This window comes from Zootoca vivipara, chromosome 12 (assembly GCF_965207765.1).
Source record: "Zootoca vivipara chromosome 12, rZooViv2.hap1.1, whole genome shotgun sequence".
NCBI classification, from domain to species: Eukaryota; Metazoa; Chordata; class Lepidosauria; order Squamata; family Lacertidae; genus Zootoca; species Zootoca vivipara.
This window is the reverse complement of record NC_142595.1, coordinates 23,761,811-23,785,716: the sequence shown is the minus strand read 5'-3', so window position 1 is coordinate 23,785,716 and position 23,906 is coordinate 23,761,811. Positions and strand designations below refer to the sequence as shown.

General features: G+C 48.4%; 1 protein-coding gene across 1 annotated transcript; it reads right to left on the bottom strand.

Annotated features, from left to right (window-relative positions):
- Nucleotides 1–1,638: 1,638 nt before the first annotated feature.
- On the bottom strand, nucleotides 1,639–11,713 carry LOC148683828 (keratin, type I cytoskeletal 14-like). Its single transcript, XM_035135740.3, has 8 exons — nucleotides 11,168–11,713; nucleotides 9,101–9,183; nucleotides 8,786–8,942; nucleotides 6,950–7,111; nucleotides 6,707–6,832; nucleotides 5,238–5,458; nucleotides 3,706–3,740; nucleotides 1,639–1,885 (listed from the first exon to the last, which is right to left on the bottom strand). Exons 1-8 carry the CDS (start codon nucleotides 11,660–11,662, stop codon nucleotides 1,788–1,790), a joined length of 1,377 nt encoding a protein of 458 aa, XP_034991631.2. The 5' UTR covers nucleotides 11,663–11,713; the 3' UTR covers nucleotides 1,639–1,787.
- Nucleotides 11,714–23,906: the final 12,193 nt, after the last annotated feature.

Here is a 23,906-nt window from a genome sequence, read left to right as displayed (position 1 = left end):
AGTTCTGCACAGGGCCGTCTTAAGCATATCTGGCGCCCTGGCGCCGTGGTGCAAAGATCCCTCCGGCGCCCCCCGCACCGCCCCGTTCCCCAGCACAGCTGTCTGGTGGGCGCAGCATGCAGCACGGCTGCCACAGGCACAGCAGCGCAACGCCCCCTGGCGGCCCGGCGCCCTGGCGCATTGCGCCACCCAGCCTTGCCTTAGGGCTTGCCCTGGTTCTGCATTATATTTGAGCCTCCTCTGAACTATAGTGCAAGTTTGGTGCTCATTTCCATGTTATTTGCTTCCGGGGCGAGAGGAGGGGAACAGTTTGCAAATAATGTGAAAATGAGTGCTAAACGTGTGCTATATATTCCACTATAGCTCCAGAAGTAGCTTTTGCATCATGCCAAAGCTCAAACACTTGTATAATGTGGAAATTAACAGTTAGGGGAATATTGTGGAAATGGATGTGACTCTTCAATTATGTTTCTGATTATGAAGTCTCTTGGCAGATAATGCTAGCACATTATTGGAGCCTCACTGGTGAAGGAGTCTGGAACACTGGTGACAAGTAGGGGGCAGGGGGGCCAGAGCTCCCCTAAAATGTTCAATGAAGGGGCCAGGGGCCCCTCAAAATTCTGCAGCGGCCAAATATGCAGGCCATGGGGCATCCGCAAGACTCATCAGCATGCCTCACAGTGTGCGCGAGTGATATCAGCTGCGGGGCGCAGGCGCACATCGCAAGCACATTGTGGAGCATGCTGACATCATGCGCGCACGTCTAGTGTGATGATGCCACACAGCCCCGGGGCCCTCTCAATTGTGGGGGCAAGGGGGCATGTGTGGTCTGGAGGCCTGGTCTAAGCGCATTTTCCAGCCATGGGTGGTGAAACTTTGGCCCTCCGGATGCTGCTGAACTACATTTCCCAACAACCACAGCCAGCGTGGCCAATGATCAGGGATGATGGGAGTTGTATTCCTGGAAAGGCAAAGATTCCCAAACCATTTTAAGCCCATTGATTTCTGTTAGAGAGAAGGCCTGTAGTTTAGCGGTGGAACAACTCCTTTGCACACAGAAGGTCTCTGCTTCAGATAGGGCTGGGAACAGCCCCTTCCTAAAAACCCTTGAAATTTGCTGGTAGTCCCCCAACCTGGTACCCTCAAGATTCTTTTGGACTGCAGCTGCCATCATCCCCAGCTAGCATGGCCAATGGACGGGGATGGTGGGAATTGTAGTCCAAAACATTGGAAGGACACCAAGTTGCGGGAGGCTAGTATAGACAATATGAAGTGAGACAAACCAATGACCATTAGTTTATCTAGCTCAGTATTGTCCTACTTTGCTCCTAGGCTATTGGGAGGCAGTTTAAGACATTTTCACAAGGATCAATCCCACACTGCATATTCGGGCACTGAGAGCATCATGGGAAACAATGTTTTGGAAGGTTTGGTCCTTCTGAATGAAATGTGCTTTGATACTGTGAGATTGAGACTCAAACGATCAAGTCTAATCTCACATATCTATCTATCTATCTATCCATCTATCTATGGAATTATTTTGAAAAGGCATGCCTCCTTTCCACCTAGGAAGGCTGAAGGTTGTAGGGTTAAGAGCAATGAAGCCATTCTCTTGAACTGACCACAGAAAAGTCCTGGTTTGCTGGAATGAACACACTTTATTGGAGCCTTGGGTATGCAGCCGTACAAGAACTCTAATTGCGGCTGGTAAGAAGACAAGCAGGAAACAGAAAATCAGAGCAGTATCTCAAATGAGAAGGAAAGGCTGGTGTGTTCAAGGTGCAGACTTAACGCCCAGAGACGTGGACCTGTTCACGAGATGAGATCACTTTTCCATCTTGGACCTCCTCGACAATTGTGCGGACTTGGCGGGTGGTTGAGGGTCCTACAAGGAGACAGAAAGGGAGGAAATGTTATTTGCAGGAAAGCGATTCAGCCCCCACCATTTGCTGACCTGCCTCTCTGTGTCCTACACATCAGCCAAAGCTCACTGTTAGAAGGAACTGGATTTTAACATCTCCCATGGAACCTCAGAATGCGTTGCTTTGCCAAACCATGGAAACACAGAGCAAGCTTTGCAGAACTGGCATTTAAAGGGCTTCTTGTGCTTTGTTCAACATCTGCAGAACGTTTCTTCAACCTTTACAGATCTAGGGCCAATATTTAACTCCGACCAGCCACTTTCTATTTGTAACATGGGGCCCACTTCTATTTCATACTGTATGTGTCTCTCTCGTTTTCCTTCTCCCTCTCTCCTACACACACACACACACACACACTATCCCCTCTCCCTCCTTCCATCTTTCTCCTCTCCAGCTTGCCCCTTCTTTTTTATAAAAAAAAACGAAACAAAGAAAAAAATAGTGGCAGTGGCCCCCTTAAGACTTAACTGGCATGGCCTACTTAAGAAGAACTTTACTAGAGGTCTGTGTAACACAGCATCCAATATCTCCAGGGCTGAACCAGATGCCTCTGGGAAACCCACAACAGCCAGCAACTGATATGCAGAGACACACCACCTTTGACACTGAAGGCGATAAAGCTATGATGCCTAATAACCATTGATAGCCTTCTCCTCCATGACTTGGCCTAGTCCCCTTTTAAAGTTGTTCAGGTTGGTGGCCAACACTACATCTTTCCATGCCTTAACTATGGGCTGTGTGAAGAAGTACTACACGTTTTCTTTTCTATTCTGCATCTTCTCCCATTCCTCTTCAAAAGGAAAGGACCATAGTTCAGTGGCAGAACTTCTGCTTTGCATTCAGAAGGTCCGAAGGCCAATCCCCAGCATCTTCAAGTAGGGCTGGGATAGACCCCAGTCTGAGTCTTTGGAGAGCTGCTGCCTGTCAGTGTAGACAATACAGAGCTAGATGGACTAATGGTCTGACTCAACCTAAGGCAGCTTCCTATGTTCCTATAGGACAACCCATAGCTCGATTCAGTTTGAGTTGTTGACTACGACTTATTCGTTGAAGGCCAGTGCCTTAATCCAATTAGCTTCCTGTGTTATCAAGTAACTACATGCATTGACTAATACAAATGACGTAGACGGCTTTGTTGAAACATGGTGCCCGTTTATGAAATACTTCCCTGATAATTCTGAAGAATGGCAACTGCCGAAATCACAGACTGGACTTTGGCAAACTTAACTAGATCGAACCCTAAAGGTAAAGGTAAAGGGACCCCTGACCATTAAGTCCAATCGTGGCCATCACTGGGGTTGCGGCGCTCATCTCGCGTTATTGGCCGAGGGAGCTGGCGTACAGCTTCCAGGTCATGTGGCCAGCATGACAAAGCCGCTTCTGGCGAACCGGAGCAGCACACAGAAACGCCATTTACCTTCCCGCTGTAGTGGTACCCATTTATCTACTTGCACTTTGACGTGCTTTCGAACTGCTAGGTTGGCAGGAGCAGGGACCAAGCAACGGGAGCTCACCCCGTCGTGGGGATTCGAACCATCGACCTTCTGATCAGCAAGCCCTAGGCTCTGTGGTTTAACCCACAGTGCCATTGATCCCTACTGGATGGTAAAAATATAGAAGCAGCTACCATCTTGAATGGCTAGGCCTATTTGTTGACAGCATACTGATGATTGTATCATCTCCTTATCCTGCCTGTCTGCATGCTTCAATATTCTCAGCTTTTATAAAACAAAGGAAACTTCTGAAAAGCAAAAGGAAGAGCAACGGCCCAACATATGCTTACCGCTAGAAATTGCCGACGAATACTGGGAAGAAATGCTGCAAGGGGAGAAAGACAAGACTGGATTAGAGAAACACGAAGAGTTCGTTTTCAGCAGCAATGCAGCAGGTGCAGAAATGGTAATCAAATGCGCTAAAGGGAAAGGCACAACAACACAACCTTGTGTCCAGTTAATTTCGTGATCAGATTGCTTTAAAATAAAGGAACCCCAGAGGAAGCCCTGGAACATTTCCATTTGTTACATTTTCTCCTCTGGCCCAATACTGTCGGCTTCTTCACACATTACGCCAAACACAGCTACAAGTTACAGGTAGGTAGCCGTGTTGGTCTGAGTCGAAGCAAAATTTAAAAAATTCCTTCCGTAGCACCTTAAAGACCAACTAAGTTTTTATTTTGGTATGAGCTTTCGTGTGCATGCACACTTCTTCAGATACACTGAAACAGAAGAGCCAGACCCTTATGTGTACCTGTGTTGATTCATACGGATCAGCTGCTGTGTACACAGACTGTATCCTAGTTGGATGGCATGTGTGAATAACTGCATGCAAGCACAACTCTTTGTATTTACAGGAATGCAGGTTGTACACTCATTGGATGTGATGTGTGAAAGGCCAATGGGGGTGGAGGACTGGATATAGGACTTCTGTGCCAATGTCACCTTTAGAAATGCACCAGGTTTGCAAGCCAACACAAGACGTTGCTCAAGGGTAGCATGGTGTGTTGACACTATTGCACCAACAGCTGGACCTAGTGTGCCAATGGCACATATTGTGCTTAACATACATCAGAAATAATGGGATGGGAGGACAGGCCTAGAACAGCCAACAATCCTAATTACTTGGCAATTGAAAGATATCCTCTGTGATGGACTGGTTTTGATGCAAAGGAATGGTGGGAGGAACCATCTGGGGAACCACCAGGGGAAGAAGGCTCAGAGCCTGGGGAGTGGTGGCGGGACATTGTTGAGTGGTCAGAGGAAAAAGACTGGGAAGAGGAGGGGTTGGAAACTGAAGAGGTAACAGGGCTTAGTGAGCTGGGAGAGTCTGTGGCAGAGAGAAGTCCAGAATCAGAGGCAGAAACTAAAGCAGGAGAATGGGATGAGGAATGCCAAGAGGCAGAGATGAGTCCAGCTGGTGCAGAGGCATGGGTATCTTCTCTTCCTGCTGCGACAAGCTTCCCTCCCCACTGGTCTCCCAGAACCAGAAGAGGCGTGAAAAGGGCAGAGGAAAGGTTGGCTGCACTTAGGCACAGTCTCCGATTGCTTGGGGAAAACCCTGGAGAGGAGTGGGCTGTGACAAGGTGGGGACTTTCAGTCTCGGCAACTCATCTATGGGGCAAGACCTACCAGGGGTGAGCTGCCAGGTTCATTAGGCCCGACACTCCACCAAGTCTGTGCAGATCACGTTCTTGCTAACAAAGAGTTAGCTCCAACTTGCACAGTGTGATTCACTGCCAGCTCACTCCTGACATCCTCCTATCTCAGCCTATTGACTCCTTATCCAACATTAGAAAACAGGCCCCCTCTTTATACATACTGGGCTTCCTCTCCCTCCAGCAGGCGGCGATAGGTGGATATCTCCTGTTCCAGGCGGGTCTTGGTATCAAGGAGGATCTTGTATTCATGGTTCTGGCGCTCCATGTCGCACCTCAGCTCAGACAGCTGCTCCTCCACGCTGGTGATCATAACCTGGATCTGGGAGAGCTGGGCTCCGTAGCGGGACTCTGTCTCTGCCAAGCTGCCTTCCAGTGCTGCTTTCTGGGGGAAGAGAATTGAGAGAGAGGAAATCAGAGTTAGCTTCTGAGGGAAGCTGCACAGCAACCTTTAATGTTAGAGTCCTCCAGCAGTGGCTGGTAGGGCAGAAGGAAGGGAGCCCAACAGTAGGTGGCGCCAATGAGACAAAGACAGACACAGCCACCCTCTGACTGGTTAGAAGCAAGAAGGCAGGCAGGTGGCGGCTTGTTGAGGGCAGACTAAGGTTGGTGGGGCAGCACCCCATTCACCCTAATAGACCTTCACTGGATTCCTCCCCGAAACTGGAAATCCTGTGCAATCAGATTCCCTAATCGAAGGGAAACACAGGGGCTCTCGGTCAATGCATATTAAGAACATAAGAGCCTTTCTGACTCAGGCCAGTGGCCCATCTAGTCCAGAGTCCTGTTCTTCCAGCGACCAACTAGATGCCTGGGGGAAGCCTACAAGCAAAATCTGAACGCAACAGCACTCTCTCTACTTGAGACTCCCAGCAGCTAGCATTCTGACTGTGTGTCAGGATGTTGTCAGCGACTCCCAGCTGGTTGCCCAGGAAAGCATAAAAACAAGGGAAAGTTTCTTACAGTCCCTTTTTTATTTCAATCTTTACAGAGAGAGGCTATAGAATCCAGCCTCTTGGATAATGGCATTGTCCCAAATGAATCTCCACCTCCATCCCCGTCTCTCCCACTTCCTCATTCATTACTTCTACAGGTGCTGCTACATGCCCTCTGTCTTTGAGCTCTTTGCTCTCCTACTTTTAAGGCTCGCCGGGTTCTTGGAGATGGAGGGTCTGGAATGCTTTCTAATGACAATGTGTCAGCCAGGCGTTGTTCCGGCTCTCCCATGATTTCCCAGCTTTTCCCCTCATCTGCCTCTGAGCTGCAACCTCCCTCAGACCCCTGTTGTAAATCTATACTGTCTTCCTCTTCCTCCTCCCTGGAAAGGTCAGGATGGGGAGGCGGTCTCCACCCTTCCTCCTTTTCCCAGTCCCTGACCCTGTGGAGGTAGACTACAGCCATCAGGACTTGTAGCCATTGACAGCTACATGAATTTGTCTAACCCTCGTTTACGCCCTCTAAGCTGATGGCCATTACAACACCTTCTGGAAGCAAATTCTAATATTTGCTTCCTCGGAGAAGGTAGAAAGTCATTGTTGGAATTCCCAGCAAGTCTGGTCTGGTGGTGGGCTGCAACATTGCGCAACCGTTTCCCTGATTAAAGGGCAGGGAGAAGATTGCCTGGACGCCGTACCGTGCTAAGCTGGGATTGCAACTCTATTTCCAGGCCTTGGAGGGTTCGTCTCAGTTCCGTGATTTCCGACTTGCCGCTGTGCAGTTGCTCCGTGTTCATGGCAACTTCGCGGTTCAGCTCTTCGGTCTACAAGGAAATGGGGAGGCAATGCAATAGTGACCTCACCGATCAAAACACCCAGCATTCTTTTCTTGCTTCTCCCCCCCCCCCAAGAAAGTGCATTCACCCCAAAGGAAGACCCACCTTGCTGAAGAACCACTGCTCAGCATCCTTCCGGTTCTGCTCCGCCAATGTCTCGTACTGCTCACGCATCTCCGCCAGGATCTTGGTCAGGTCCACCCCAGGAGCAGCATCCATTTCCACAGAGATCTCGCCACCCATCTGGCTTCGGAGAACAGTCATTTCCTGTGTTGGAGGAACACGGAGCGAGGTTATTGGTAATTAAGATTCTATCATGTTGTTGATTTTATTGTACACCACTATTGTTGTTTTTTAAAGTGTTGGCAATTTAGGAATATTCTTATAAATAAATCAGATGCAACTTCTTTGGGGAAAATTCCACCGATCTGAAAAATATAGCTTGTTTCTAAAAAGGAATTGGTCTTTGTTCAGCACTTGGATTGCAAACCCTAATGAAAGTGTCTTTCATAATGTGCCTCTGTTTCATGCGAGGATTTCCTACACGCATCTGAAAGCATGAGGCTGATGTTGTCAAGGGTCAGCTATCCTGATCAGTGCCGTATTTTTCCGTGTATAACACGACCCTATGTATAACAAGACCTCTATTTTTGCGGGACTCCAAATAAAGAAATCACCCATATGCACCATCCGTGTATAAGACAACCACCAATTTTAAACCTGAAAAAATAGGGGGGGATATAGTCTTATACACGGGAAAATGTGGTATTTGCCACACTTGCCAGTAAACTAATTGAAGATGTACTAGAGAATGACTGGTAAGGGAATCAGGAGGTGCCTGCGGTCATTTGATCCCGACAGCCTAATTCTCACACAATGAATTATTTTGAGCCGTGGCCCCAAGGATTTAGTTCTTCTACACCTTGCTCTGGATACATTGAGTTTAGGTTGGAGGCCAACCATTGCCGCAATCTGGCTTTGTCGAGACTGGTTTTTATCTCATTACTGTTGCAATCAATTGTAGTCATTGCTACTACTCCGTTTTAAGGGGGGGCATGTAGTGTGGTTTTGATTTGGATTATTATTATTATTATTATTATTATTATTATTATTATTATTATTATTATTATTTCTTTTCAGCCAGAGCTTGCCAGAGCTCAGTTTTGGCACCTCTCAGGTGGGTGCTATTGCCATTCTAAGAGAACAAGGGAGAAGTTCATGGTGAGCTCTGGCACCTCTTTTTCTAGAAAAATAGCACTGATTATAAATATTTTGGTGGTGGTGGTGGTGGTGGTGGTAGTAGTAGTAGTAGTAGTAGTAGTAGTATGTGTTTATGAAATCTTGTATATCATTTTCAAGGGCCGATTCTGCCCTAAAAGGCACACTAGAGCAGATCTAGGCTAGATTCTCACAGCTTTATTTGACATGCAGAACTCAACCTGTTCGCTTTTCCAATGGACTTCTAAGGGCCGATTCATTCAAGCATCTTCAACACTTGATGGCTGCAGTATCTAAGAGTGACTTGCACATGTGAATGGGCCTTTACAGAACAGAACAGTCAGAACCTGTTCAAACGCAATGCTTTCCAATGGAGTCCATTCCTAGACTTAACCACGTCTGTAATCAAACGTATGTTTATGGGTAAATCAGGCCCAGGTTTATGGTTACACGAATTGTTTGGTAAATGTCTAGATCACAGCCCAAGAGGTCTCTTTCCTGCCCATTTTTCCAATGATATTTTAAAGACGTTAATCATTGTGGCACAGTCTGTTGCGCCGAGCCATTCATAAGATGCGTGTAACATGTGCAGCCACATTGGACCAAGGTAGTGTGTGTTGGGTTCATCAGACATAAACCAGTTGCATGCTGGTGTGTCCCCACACACACACACACTTTAAAAATGTGCACCCCTCTGTGACGTTGGCTGTCGGGCATCCTTACCTCCTCATGGTTCTTGTGCAGATAAGCCAATTCCTCCTTTAGATTTTCCAGCTGCATTTCCAGATCAGATCTGGAGAGTGTTAGGTCATCCAAGACTCTCCGCAGACCATTGATGTCAGACTCAACACTCATGCGCAGGGCCTGCTCTGTCTCAAACCTGCATCCACAAAGGATTGAGAGGAAGAGGGAAGGGGAAAGGGGTAAGAGGCCGTCCCAGGCAAGGTTTGTCATACAGCTCCCAGCCATGGTGCTGGCTGTGAAACCAACCCAACCACTGGGTTGTGTGTGTTGTTGTTTTTTAACAATTAAACCTACTTGGTTCTGAAGTCATCAGCGGCCAACTTCGCATTGTCAATCTCCAAGAGGATGCTGGCATTCTGAACACTGGCAGCAAGAATCTGCAAGGGAAGTAGGGAATGGGTGGTTTAAAATGGTAAAAAAAATTCCGCGCGAGTTTTATTTTGTTTTTAGGGAACCCTTGACGGGCATTTCATTCAGGACCTAGCCTTCTGCTACGTGCAAGCTCTGGGACGTTATTTCTAATTTACTTAACAAAAAGCCATTTCAAGGGAGAGAAATCATAGAGGAATCACAGAATTGCAGAGCTGGAAGGGGCCCTGAGGACCATCTAGTCCAACCCCCTGCAATGCTGGAATCTGCAGCTGTCCCATTCAGGGGTTGAACCTGCAACCTTGGCATTATCAGCACTGTGCTCTAACCAGCTGAGCTCTCCAAGAGGAGCGCAGCACGCACTAAATTATCATTATTATTATTATTTTAAAAATGTGACATCTTCATCCTTCAGCGTTCCAGATCCATTTTTATTAGGGCTTGTGCAGGGGAACATCCCAGTAGATAATGCCCCGTATTAATTAGTGGTGACACCATTTAGAGTACAGGGTCTAACCTACAGCTCTCCAGAATCTGTTGGGAGTCCGCCATATTAGCCCTGGCCAATGGCATTGCTGGCTGGGGCTGATTGGAATTAGAGTCCCACAACATCTGGAGAAGAACAGGTTAGTCACCCTCTGGCTTAGACTTGAGGAACAAAAAATGTCATGGGCTGGCCCCAGTTTTAAGGGATCAAAGTGGGCAAAATAAATTAGCTTCCCGCACTAGGGAAATCCTAGCTAATTTTACTACAGAAGAGGCTTTGGTTTGGCTGGTGCCATCCCTCCCTCCCTCAGCCTCCATAGCCCGACAGTTAATAATTATACCTCCCAACTAGGAGGTTGTGTTGGACTTTGAGCTACTTCACATAGATTCTTGGTCCTCTGTAAGGGGGGAGTGTACATTTTCAGGAAGGGTGTACACTAGGAGCACCCCAGACCCTGAGATTTCAGGGGCATCCCCTGGTGATGTCACAGAGGTGGGCCCCGGCCATTCTTCCGCTGCACTCCCTCCCAACTCTGAGCCCTGGAGATGGAAGTTAATTGGAAGAGGGGAGGCAGGCAGATCCTCCCAGGGAGTCTCTGCAATAATCTGCAGCTGGCTCCTGCCAGGCTGAAGCTTGCAGGCTCTTTGCACAGTCAATAAAATAAAATAAAAATTAATTTAAATTAAGACACAAAAGAAAGTAGTATACCACTAATAGTAGTGCAGTACAGTAGTGGCGATAATGGTATTTCTGGACGATAACTGGGCTAGTTGCAGCTAAACAGCCAAGAGCTCTGTGGTGGCATTTAACTAAAGAAAGCTATGTACAATGGAGGGGAATACCCAATGGCTATGAAATGGAAGAGACAAGGGTAATTCAATGGCATTTCTATGCAGGGCCAAATCGTCAGCAAGATAAGATCTGTGACCCGTTCACAGCACTAGCAAGCACTATCTTTAAAATCTTAGCTTTACAAATCTAACAGCTATAGTGGGAAAGAAACACACAGTTCTGATTAAGTCTAAATTCAAGGAGGGGAAACATCAAATGTGCTGATCAGTGTTAGCAGCAGGTGCGTATTGGAACTTCCCTTTAATATTATTTCCTGATTGTGGTTAATATTATTCTGACATCATCAGCTAAGTGTTCTGGGAGACTACTGTGATTTTAAAAATCCTTGCCTTAATGCCTACTTACAAGTTGCATAGACTTAAAGAATTGGATTTGAGGTCTCTGGGTACTAAGCAGATTTTTTTTATTTAAAAAAAAGGTTTTCTCCCCAAACCTTTCAGACTTTCCTTATGGGCTTGTTAACAGCCAGTTTGCTATGGTTTTCCATCATAGAATTATACCCTGAGCATCATCTAGTCCAACCCCCTGCAACGCAGGAATCTGCAGCTGTCCCATATGGGGATTGAACCCGCAACCTTGGCATTATCAGCACCAAGCTCTAACCAACTGAGCTACCCAGGCTAATAAGCCCCCTTAGAGTCACTTCATCATACCTTGCTCCGCAGATCCTCGATGGTCTTGAAATATGGGCTGTAGTCACGGTCTGGACCAGGTGCTTGCTTCTTGTACCACTCCTTGATCTTAAACTCCAGCTCGGTGTTGGCTTCCTCCAGCGCCCGCACCTTGTCCAGGTAGTTAGCCAGGCGGTCGTTCAGGTTCTGCATGGTCTCCTTCTCGCCCCCGGCCAGAAGGCCTTCGCCGCCACCAGCGACAAAGCTTCCACCATAGCCTCCACCATAGCCTCCACCAAACCCACCACCAAGGCTGCCGCTGCTGCAGAAGCTGCCCCCATAGCCACCCCCAAGGGCACTGCCCACCCCAGAGACATAGCGTGAGGAAGAGATGGAGACACCACCAGCTCCGCCATGGATGCTCGGGGCTCTGTATCCTCCACCCAGATGGACAGAGGAAAGCCGGGAGGAACCCCCAGCAAAGGAAGGCCCCTTCATCGAGGAGGAAGAGGTGTATTGCCTGAAGGTGGTGCTCATGGTTGTCAGGAAGTGGAGACACCCGAGCCCGGAGAGTTGCTGCTTTCTAAAGGGCTGAGAGAACTAACGGCTCTCTCATGCTCCATGCTCCTTTTATCTCCAAGGTTGGAGGGGGGGGGCGTTGCTTTGGAAAAGCCCTTCTTCTCTCTGCTTTGCATTCCCCAGAGCTTTCGTCATCACAGACATCAAAAGCCGACATCCACGCTCATCATTTGTCTCCCCAGGTCTATTCATGCGTGTGTCACATTCCAGCAGATACACCTTGCCCTACAAAGGGCGGTTTTGTGTTTCCCCTTCTGTTACCAGGTGGTGTGATTCAGAAAGCAGGAGGACTATTGCTCAAGGGTACGGTGTAAGATTGCCACTTTTTCCTCCTCCCCCCCCCCCGCCAATGCACAGCGTGCCCAGGTAGAAACAATGAGCCCTTGAGAGCTGGAAATCTCAGGGAGGGGGGGGGGAATCATTACAAAACAAAGGGATATTCATGCAGGATTCCAAGCTCTAAACGCCTTACGCGTCTGTTTCTGGCAGGAGACGCAAACCTGAAAGTTCTGGACAGGGGCTGCTTCAGGGAGCGCAAGAAATGAAGGAAAAAGCCCTACACAGAAGATTGCCGTAGATTCACATTGCATGGGTGTGCAGTGAGAGATTTGTCAGTCGATACCCGTGGGAGCTTTTATTCCAGCACCAGAAGGGAATTCTCACCAATATCACTGTATGGGAAGGCTTGGGACTATTGTTCAAGTTCATGGGAGCTTCAAAATGCCACATGTTCCAAGTTATTCCAGTCACGATCACACCGGGCTCTTGTTTCTGGTGCAGCTGAGTCACAATTAGAAAGTCAGGCAGTTCACAGCCTTGCTCACCTCCTTCTGACGACTGCAGGGTGCCACAGTGACAGCAAGAGTTAAGCCTGCTCTGCCCTTGTGCAAGGAGATGACACAACGCACCTAACTGGAGGAAGTCGCGCCCACTAATCTAGGCCCCTAACTTCCTAATTGCACCGCAATGAATTTGTACCCATGAACATTTTCAGGACAAAGAGTGCATTTCAAGGGCATAAAAAACAAAGAAAGAAAAGAAAGAAAGAAAAAACAAAGAAACAAAAAGTATGAAGTTGTTGTTTTTCTCCAGTTTGCAACTTTGGTGCTCTTCCTGAGGCTGTATACACACTACACCTTTAAAGCACATTTGAAGCACATATCCCTCTCCAAAGATTTCTGGGCACTGTAGTTTGTTATGAGCTGGTCAGAACTGTAACTCTATAGGGTGAAGTCCTATGCCCCACTGAAATGGGGAATGCCTAAATATGCATTACTGAAGGCTTTAACATAGTGAAATTCCACTGGAGTATACTAAGTGGTCTCTGAACTCCTTGATGGGTTGATAATTAACTATTGTTGTTTTCTGCTAGTTAACCCATGAGTGTTTAACCTTAGATCAGGTGACAAAGGTATTTGGTTGCACATCTCCATTTTGAAAGCCCTTTGGTCTTTGTTCCCAGGCTCTGTAGGAGTAAGGATGTACAGTGGTACCTTGGTTCTCAAACGGCTTGGTACTCAGACAACTTGGAGCCATAGCTGCCAAGTTATCCCTTTTTTTTAAGGGAAATTCCCTTATGCTGAATAGGCTTCCTCGCGAGAAAAGGGAAAACTTGGCAGCTATGCTTGCAGCCCAAACACTGCAAACCCAGAAGTAAGTGTTCCAGTTTGTGAACTTTTTCCGGAAGCCAAATGTGCTCCGTTTTAAGTGTTAGGCTTCCGTTGTGAGTGCCACACTTTCATTTTGAGGGCTACGCTGAGTCCTGTCTGTTTGTGCCATTTATTTTGCATTTTTGTATTGGCGGCTTTTTTGTTTAGTTTTTGTGACTGAATGGAACCCTGTTCAGCTACTGATTGATTGATTGACTGTGTGACTGCAGTACATTGTTTATTGTTTTCCTTTTATGGATCAATGGTCTCGTTAGATAGTAAAATTCATATTAAATTGCTGTTTTAGGGGTTGTTTTTAAAAGTCTGGAATGCGAGAAGCCAAGTTGCGAGAAGCCAAGTTACAGGGAACCAGGCAGAGGGCCTTCTCAGTAGTGGCACCCGCCCTCCCATCAGATGTCAAAGAGAAAAACAGCTACCAGATTTTTAGAAGACATCTGAAGGCAGCCCTGTTTAGGGAGGCTTTTAATGTTTAATAGATTACTGTATTTTATTTTTCTGTTGGAAGCTGCCCAGAGTGGCTGGGGAAACCCAGCCAGATGGGTAGGGTATAAATAATAAACCATTATTATTATTATTATTATTATTATTATTATTATTATTATTTCATTTTGCATTACTTTCTATGGAAAAGCGCACCTTGGTTTTGGAACGCTTTGGTTTTGGAACAGACTTCCAGAACAGATTAAGTTTGAGAACCAAGGTACCACTGTAAATGACTCTCCTGAAGGGAGTGAATACAGCTCCAGGCAAAATGGAGGCTGTAAGGAGAGAGACCTTTGCTTATAGGTCTGTTTGGAATTATTTCTAAAATGCTGAGCCTGTGTTGGACAGCACAAGATATTATATGGAATTATTTGGATGTGTCATTTACTGGTTTTTGTTCTGTTTTGAAGAAAGTTCTGCAAGTAAAGCTTTAATTAAACTTATGGGCCTTGACAATGTTTTATTTCTAAAAGGAGTTTGTTTTTATTCACCCAGTCACTTCATACTGCACAATATTAATATTTGGAATAAGCTATTGGCCATTATCGAATCTTGTCACAGCAGATTCCAAAGGCTATGTATGAAGGTGTTGGCAAAAAGCAGAATACCATCTTCCGGGGCGCCATCTTCCCATTTTTTCTTGCAAAAACTTGGCAGTCATTTTGGGTGCCGTGATTTCGCACTGCAAAAAAAAAACAAACATTTTTTTCAGGGGGAATCATGGTGCAGAATAGCACAAGACCACAGTGCCCAAAATAGCCACTGTTCTCTGAAGAAAAAAACCAGATTTCCCAGTATTTCTGGGACAGTTGAGGGGTCTGCATCGGGCGCAACCTACACAGCAAATAGCCAAGGAGTGTGATGGGAATTGTAACAACATCTGGAGGACTAAGAGTTTCCCCTACCCCAACCTATTTGGAAGTTCTTTAGATCAGTGTTTCTCAACTGGGGGGGGCATATGGCCCCCGGCAGCCCCCAGGATATTCCAAGGTGGCCACAGGTGAAATTATATAATTTGTATAATTATTTTAAAAAATATAAAAACATGTTCTATTTATAAACAAAATACAAAATAGCTACCTTTCTACCGGTAGGATGCGGGGGGGCCCCCACAGGAAGGAAACAAGGTCAGAAAAAGGTTGAGAAACACTTCTTTTTTTCTTTTCTTTTAATTTTTTTTAATTTTAAAATTCTTTATTCAGATAATTTTAAAAAGATACAAAAAAAGTAATTTAGTAAAAAGCCAAAGAAATATTAAAATAAATACCACATATGTGCTTGTACAAGATCGCAGCAGTGAATCTGCTCTATGCACGCAGGAAGCAAAAAACATCCCTTGTGTTAATAATTAGGATGGCCAGGTGGAAAAGAGGAGCGGTCTCTTGCAACTTTAGTAGAGGCATCGAAGAGGGGTTTCTGAGCAGGGGTGGTTTGTCACGCAAGTCACAGCTGCTGGCAAGCTCCACTTGCTGAAACTCCCTGTTCTGCTCAAGAAGGAAAAGCGAAGGAGCCCTTTCTTGCATCTGCTCACCCAGAAGGAGCTTTGGGGGTTCCATGCTCAGAGAGGCAGAAGGAAGCGGGAACCTGGATGAGCCAAAAAGAAGCTTGAGGCTCATCTTATCACCACCCTCTTCATCCTCAGACTTCAGGGAGTGTCCCCAAACAGAGGGGTCCCATGTAACTCTCATGGTTAACAGCCTATCCTTTGTGAAAATGTGCCACTTGGAGCTAGCGAAACTTTCCCAGCCAGCGAGCCCGGATCCTTACTTCCCCCCAACTTCCCCATGGGTCCTTTTGAAAGGTAGGCATCCTGCCCCTTTGAAATAAATCCATGCAGGCAAAAGTTCTGGGATTTACAGGCACTCTGCTTCTTGCAGGGAGCAGCATCTTCACCTGCCCCCGGCCGCACCTGACAGCATGGATGACATCAGGTGTAGGGCAGGTGAGCGTGGCTGGAGAGAAACGGCCTGATGGGCCAAATCAAGACCCCCGCCCCGGGCCTACGTCCATCACCACACCTTCTGGCAGTGAATTCTGAAGGCAAATGTCGCTTGGAATGCAGACCTAGAGACTTTACTGCATCCCCTACACACGCAAATTGGAAATGACGTCCCCCCCGTCTCTGAGGGAGGGCTATTTCCCTGGATACCTGCCTGCCTTCCACCCTCCAGTCTGGACAGCATTTGCATCACAGCCAGAGAGCACTGGCAGTTGTTGCCACATCATGCGCAAGGGGGCTGCGTGCCAAATGCACGTTGCCACACTGTGACTGGCGCATTATGTTTCCTTGCTCCTGCGTTTCCCACACGTTGCCAGCTTTGGCTCCCAACCAAGCTCTAATTATTTCTTTTTTCCTCTCCTTTTCTTTTCACAACCCTTCAGAAAGGTGGAAACAATTCTGTGTACTCAGGGATCAATGAAACTTGCCCTGGCTTGACTCCTGGCATCCTATTCACCTTGACGCCTTTGCTTAAAAAATTACGTGGCTTCTGTTGGGTGAATAGCCTCAGGGCAGCATTGCCAACCATGACTTATACTTTGGGTTTATGGTGTCTCTCTCTCTCTTTCATTATGATTTTATTATTTTTATTTTTACTAGGTAACTGTGCCAGGATTTTTCCTGGCAAAAGCCATCAGTAGATGAATTTTTTAAAATAATAATAATAATAATTAGCACCTTATAAATTGCATATTTATCCTCTGTTTTGTTTTGTATTTGATCCTAATCTTTGTTTTATGTATTCTTTTCTACTACATGTTATTTTAGCTGCCTTGCGGGCCCCAGGCTGAAAAGGCTGAATATATACAGTGGTACCCCGGTTTAAGTACACAATTGGTTCTGGAAGTCTGTACTTAACCTGAAGCGTACTTAACCGGAAGCGAACTTTCCCATTGAAAGTAATGGAAAGTGGATTAATCCATTCCAGATGGGTCCGTGGAGTATTCAACCTGAAGCGTACTTAACCCAAAGTATAATTGGTTCTGGAAGTCCGTACTTAACCGGAAGCGTACTTAACCGGAAGCGTACTTAACCAGAAGCGAACTTTCCCATTGAAAGTAATGGAAAGTGGATTAATCTGTTCCAGACGGGTCCGCGGAGTACTCAACCTGAAGCGTACATAACCAGAAAACCACTTCCGCATTTCACGGAGGTGGTGTTGTGGGCGTGGCCCGGCCCGACCCTCGCGACATTTGCATAGAACGTTGTTCCAGTCATTGATTGTCATTATTTGCTGCATTTTTGTTACAATTTAAGTATTGATGAGACCTGCGGAAAATTACCTGTATTGGCTTTATTTGGTTGATTAAAGTTGTGCTTGGGGAATATATTTCTTAAGGATCACCTACCTTGGTCCATTCATTGGGGGGCCGTGTTTAGTTAGTAGATTCTATTATTAATAGTTGTATTCTATATTACGATATATTCCTTCAATGGTGGAGTTAGTTAACAGGCGGGGGTCTTTTCACTGATTATTCTGTTTATCGCTTAGCTTTATTTGCGTTTCAGCCTCATTTTAAGTACTGGTGACCATCTGGTTTTAAAAGCCACTATTTATGTTATGGTAATTTGGTTGGTTTCCTAGGCAGCAGTTTCTAGTATCGTTAGCATTGTGGTGTTCTAATAGTCGCTAATTCGTCTTGCTGGCAATTTGATTGGCTCATTTGGCATATATCTCTAGTATTGCTTAGCATCTGGCTGTTAAGGGCCACTGGTCATCCCGCAGATTCGGATCAGATCGCGGGGTAATTTGGCGCAATCGTTTCAGTGCGCCAGGACATATTTTGGATTTATTGAGTGGTCTATTAGCCTCAGTACATTCAGGTATCAGGTAAATTCGTTGGGGGTTAATTATTCAAAGCGCACTGATATCTAGGCAAGACTATGTCTTCAGGACGCAGTATGCGCAGCAAATCCTCTAAGGCCGCTGCCCCAGCAGCGGATGCTGACACCGCCTCACCGGGCCCGGCTCCTGCCTTTAACCCGGAGGCTTTGGCCCAAGTGGCTTCCAATTTACAGAACATTTGCAATCAGTTAGGACCACTGTGTTCCACGCTCGCCCCTCTTTGTGTTTCGCTTGCCTCCGCGAACAGGGGGGTACAAAATGGACTTGGCAATTCACAAACCTGTGTTCCTGAGTCCCCCCCCGGTAACAGTCAGTTATCCAGCTCTTCCTTCTCTTTTTTCAGCTCCCAGTCTAGTGGGGGGGGAGGCTCAAGTGCAGGGGCCGCCCAGCCCCATGGCGCACAGCGGGACGCGAGTGCTCAGCCGGGCACATCAGCCGCTTCACTTCAGATCCTTCAACAGAGTCAGGCCATGGCGCAAGCTTCCCAGCCAGCGTCCCATAACCTTCTTCAGGCCGCCCCGCTTCAACAGAGTCAGGCCATTGCCCAAGCTTCCCAGTCAGCTTCCCATAGCCTTATTCAGGCCACTCAGCTCCCCAGTAACCCCCCTCAGGGTGCGTTCGAGTCCACTCACGCGCAGGCTCGCGCACCGGTTTCGCCCCTCATGTCTGCTCAGTCTGTTTCAGAAATGTTTAGGTATCAACCCTCACAGGCCCAGGCAGGGCCTCCGCAGTTGCCTGCAGGTTCGGTGTCGTCACGGGTGGATGACAGCATGCGAGCGGTGGGCGAACCCCATAGCGAGTCGGCGGGCGCTGAGACAGGTCAGACCGGAGGTAAAGCAAAGAAGAAGACGGAAAAGAGGAAACGCAGCAAGAAGGACGACTCAGACGAGGATTCAGGTACATCGTCCGATTCGGATGCAGACATTCCCATGGAGGATTACTGGGGGGTGGCAGAAGACCAGATGGGCCTTCCTCTGTGGGTACACAGGAGGCGCTCTAGTTCCCATCGCAAGGGTTTTAACGGCACCCTTGAGTGCAGGGGTGGTGCGTTGGTGCCTGAGGCTAAATCCTCCACCAATTCCGACATCGATATAATTTTGGGGTCCCATCTGTCCAATCGTAAGCGCGAGAAAATCTTGAATGGTGATTACATCGACATTTTCACGCTGCTGCCCCTGTCCCAAATGCTAGGGAAGGGGGAAAAAAGGAAACAATTTGGAAAGCGCAGGTATAGAGCCCCGCGTGCAGACCGCACTTTTGAGAATTGGCAGACCGGTATCCACATTTGGTTGGCGGTAATTGCGGCAGCATACCCCAAGAGGGCGATGCATTTGTTGGCCTACATAGCGGACGTTAGGCTGGCCTACTCGATGGCGGGGGAGGCGGCGGCTCTTAACTACGATGAGGATTTCCGTAGAAACGCCTCGCAGAACTCAAGGACGCGCTGGGACCAGAGAAATCAGCACTACTGGAGTAACCACGTGGTGCCCTTCGTCGAAAAGAAACAGGCGGAGCCGCAAAAGTCAGCCAGGTTTGAGCCCAGGAAGGACCCACGTCGCAGGGTCTGCTGGGAGTACAACAAGGGCCTCTGTCAGAGGCCCAATTGTAAGTACGCACACGAGTGCGACAAATGTCTCGGCCAGCACCCTGGAGCCTCCTGCTACAAAGGAAGGCAGCCCTTTCGTGGAGGAAGAGGGGGGGTGCAGGCCAGGGCCCCAGGAACTCTCAAGGTGCCTCCCAGGGACCAGCCCCTGGCCAGAGTAGGTACTAATAAGTCTCTATCTCTGGCATTCACCCCCATAAAACTTCATCCCCTACGCATCCTGTTAAACAGCTATCCTAATTCCACTGCCTCCTCTTTCATTTGGGACGGCTTCTCGCAGGGTTTCAGAATCCCAGTACTTACTTCACCGCTAACCGGTGACCCACCGAACCAAAAGTCCGTGCGCGATAGACCGGATATAGCAATTAAAAAAATTAATAAGGAGATTGACGCGGGTCGGGTGGCGGGCCCATTTAAGACACCTCCCATACCCGACCTCCACATCTCCCCCCTAGGCATGGTACCAAAAAAGACCCCAGGCGAATTCAGGCTTATACACAACCTATCTTTCCCAGTCGGTAAATCTGTCAATGATGGCATTCCACAGGACCTTTGCACAGTGAAATACGCATCCTTTGACCAGGCTGTTAAGCTGGTTAGGCAATTCGGTAAAGGGGCACTGCTAGCCAAATGCGATATTGAATCGGCATTTCGGCTTCTGCCGGTTCACCCTCACGACTACAAATGGTTAGGTTTCAAGTTCGAGGGTGCGTTTTTCATTGACAAAGCCATGCCGATGGGTTGCTCTGTTGCATGTTCAGCCTTCGAGGCCTTCAGCACATTCTTGGACTGGGCCCTTCGCTTTAAAACAGGCTTAGCAGGTGTCACGCATTACCTCGATGATTTCCTTTTCGTGGGAGGGGCCAATAATGGGGAGTGTAAGAGGCTTATGGAAGCCTTTGCTTCCCTTACGCGAGAGCTCGGGGTGCCACTCGCAGCTGAGAAAACTGAAGGACCAGTAGTTCGCTTAACGTACCTAGGCATAGAATTGGACACCGTGGCCCAAGCATCACGCTTACCATTGGATAAACTGGCCGCTCTTAAGGAATTAATCTTACAACTGATTCCTCTTAGGAAAGTAACGCTTAAACAGATTCAATCTTTGCTCGGGCATCTCAATTTCGCGTGCAGGGTAGTATCGCCAGGTCGCCCCTTCTGCCGCCGCTTGGCTAGACTTACCGTAGGTCTGAAGCGCCCATACCATAGGGTCCGATTACCCAAGGGAGTTAAGGGCGACCTCGAGAATTGGCTGACCTTTTTGGATCACTTCAACGGAGTGTCACTTTGGCAGGACAACCTGACCTTACGGTCAGACTTCCAGGTACAATCTGACGCAGCCGGGTCCCTGGGTTTCGGAGTTTACTTTAAGGGCAGGTGGTGCGCTCAGCCTTGGCCCGCTAGCTGGCACGCCTCGGGGGTCACACGGGATTTAACTTTCTTGGAGTTTTTCCCAATTGTGGTAGCGGTGCACTTGTGGGCCAGGGAATTCAGAAATCGCAGGGTCTGCTTCCGGACTGATAATCAAGCGGTGGTCAGCGTGATGTCCAGACAATCATCCCGCTCCACGAGAGTCTCGGCCCTTCTGCGGGCCTTCGTGCTGCGCAGTCTTGAACTAAACTTGCAATTCACCGCCAAATTCGTTCCGGGGGTTAATAATGATATCGCCGACGCGTTGTCTCGTTTCCAGATGGACCGCTTCCGCTTGCTGGCACCGGAGGCGCAGCAGTGTCCAGAGCCGTTCCCGGAATCCCTATGGAACCTTGGGAGCGAGAAATCTTGAAGGGAGTATTCGCATCGGTTGCCCCCTCGACTCTGAGCTCGTACAAACGCGTGTGGGCGGAATTTTCTAAATTCAGAAATAAGGGTCCCTCCACATCACCTTTGGGCCCCCCCACCGAGAAGGAGGTTATGCGATATGTGGTTCACCTGAGGGAATTGGGCCGTGCGCCCAAGACTCTTAACATACATACGGCAGCGATCTCCTTTTTCTGTAAATCCCTGTACTCCATCGACCCTTGCAATAACTTCCACTTGCGAAGGGCCATGGAAGGTTGGCGTAGGCTACAGCCACCAGCCGGCGACCCCAGGAGGCCCATTACATTTGACCTTCTGTGCAAGATCCACACTCAATTGACGTCCCTTTGCTGGTCCCCTTACGAGGCGAGCTTGTTCTCCGCGGCCTTCTCCTTAGCGTACTTCGGGGCCCTTAGAGTCGGAGAGGTAGTATGTGAGGACCATCCAGATGGGTCCTCCCGTGGGATCAGAATGCAGGATGTAGCGTTATCTAGCTCGGTGGCAGTAGTGCACATCCGCCGCTCTAAAACTGATCAGCGGGGATTGGGGGCCACCATTCGCCTCCCTGCAGCAGGTGGCCAAGGCCCTTGTCCAGTAAGGGACCTCAGGCACTTCCTATATCAGAGGCCGGCTGGCACAGATCCTCTCTTGGTCCACCAGGACAGCTCTAAGCTCACGCGCTCCCAGTTCACACGGGTTTTACGCAAGGCCCTCGTGCTATGCGGCGTTGACCCGAGCCAGTTCTCCGCCCACTCCTTTCGTATCGGTGCAGCAACCTCCGCAATGCACTTGGGCCTTTCAGCGGAAAGGATTCAAGAAATAGGAAGGTGGAAGTCGAATGCTTATAGAAGTTACCTGCGCCCTACCTTTTAGCCGCAAACCATTACCGTTCCGCAGTCGGCCATCAACTGAACCCCTGTTTGTCACTGTTTCCTTGCAGGTGGGCGCTGCATCAATGTGTGGATTGCGGGTCACAGCATTGTGCATTGGGCCAAACAAAGGGCTATGGAAACCGGTCTTGGGAGTGATCTCGGCCTCCCAAAAAATGTTAAAATATCGTGGATTGCCAGGCGCGGTATGCGCTGGAAAGAACTCCTGCCTGCGGTCTTGGAAAGGGCTGCTTCAGTCGGGCCCCCTCATGCGCTGGTCATACAGCTGGGGGAGAATGATTTGGCGTATCGAAACGCAGTGGAACTGAAATGGAATATCTTTGAGGACTTTGATAAGCTACTGGCTTCTTTTCCGGGGATGACGCTGATGTGGTCCGCCTTGTTGCAGAGGCGCGTTTGGCGTGAGGGACTCTGCCCGAAGGCATTGAACAGAACCAGAAGGCTATTGAATTCATTTGTATTGCGCAGGGTTCTGGGTTTGAAGGGGCAGATAATTTCCCACCCTGAGATAGTACGCACTGAAGCAGCCCTTTATCGTAACGACGGAATACACCTTTCACCCTGGGGGAACGACATTTGGTTGGCCGACATAATTAGGGGGTTAGAGCATTGGTTGCGGGTGTGAGGGTATTGGCGGCGAGCCTTTGGGGCTCGATTGGCGGTTAGGCATTGGAAAGCTGCATAGATAAAGAATGGGGGGGCAGATTGCGTCATCCTCTGCCCAAATTTGGAGATTTAATCCCGTTAAAGGGGTTCCGGGGGTGGTAGCTTTGTCCTGGGCCTGCGGAGGTCAGGGCCTTAGAGCACCCCCCAACGGTGGCCACAGGAGGTGTCTCAGTAGATACATATCACTGGGCTCCTTTCTGGTGGTTAATTTCTCCCAGACTGTAACACACGGGTTGCAGTCGGATATAGTCGGTTAGGGTCCAATGCCTAAGCCAATACCGCTCAACATCCTTAACCAATAAAGTTGTGGCCTTTTCACCCACTTAAACTTAATTCATTGTGTCCTGTGCTTTATTTCCGGGGAGGGAGGGACATCGCCACACAAAACCACTTCCGCATTTCACGGAGGTGGTGTTGTGGGCGTGGCCCGGCCCGACCCTCGCGAGAGGGCTGTAGCTCAGGCCTCTCGCGAGATTAGGGTTCCCGCCTCCGTCATACCCCGGCCGGCCAATAGGGTCGGCCGGGAGGCGGGCCCTCATCGGCGTTTAAATCTAGACGGAGGCGGGAATTCTGCCTCTCTTCGCCCCAGCATCGCAAGCGTTCGGATCACCCACCCACCCGCCCTCTAGGCTAGGCAGTTAGGTAGGCAGGCCGGCGCTGCTATGGAATTAGTCGGTCGCCTCGGTTGGCCGTGGGGCCGGGTAGGATTTTTTCCACTTGGATTAGCCAATCTGGTTTTTTCGCCTACCTCATAGCATGTCGTCACAACTTGGTTTTGGCGGTTAGGCATTGGAAAGCTGCATAGATAAAGAATGGGGGGGCAGATTGCGTCATCCTCTGCCCAAATTTGGAGATTTAATCCCGTTAAAGGGGTTCCGGGGGCGGTAGCTTTGTCCTGGGCCTGCGGAGGTCAGGGCCTTAGAGCACCCCCCAACGGTGGCCACAGGAGGTGTCTCAGTAGATACATATCACTGGGCTCCTTTCTGGTGGTTAATTTCTCCCAGACTGTAACACACGGGTTGCAGTCGGATATAGTCGGTTAGGGTCCAATGCCTAAGCCAATACCGCTCAACATCCTTAACCAATAAAGTTGTGGCCTTTTCACCCACTTAAACTTAATTCATTGTGTCCTGTGCTTTATTTCCGGGGAGGGAGGGACATCGCCACACAAGTGAACTTTCCCATTGAAAGTAATGGAAAGTGGATTAATCCATTCCAGACGGGTCCACAGAGTACTAAAGGTCATTAAAT

Coding starts and splice junctions, on each gene's coding strand:
- LOC148683828 (XM_035135740.3), bottom strand. CDS start 11,662: ATGAGCACCACCTTCAGGCAATACACCTCTTCCTCCTCGATGAAGGGG. Junction 7,112..8,785: donor TGCACAAGAACCATGAGGAG/GTAAGGATGCCC, acceptor CCTCCAACACAG/GAAATGACTGTTCTCCGAAG. Junction 5,459..6,706: donor TGCAATCCCAGCTTAGCACG/GTACGGCGTCCA, acceptor CTCTTCCCCCAG/AAAGCAGCACTGGAAGGCAG.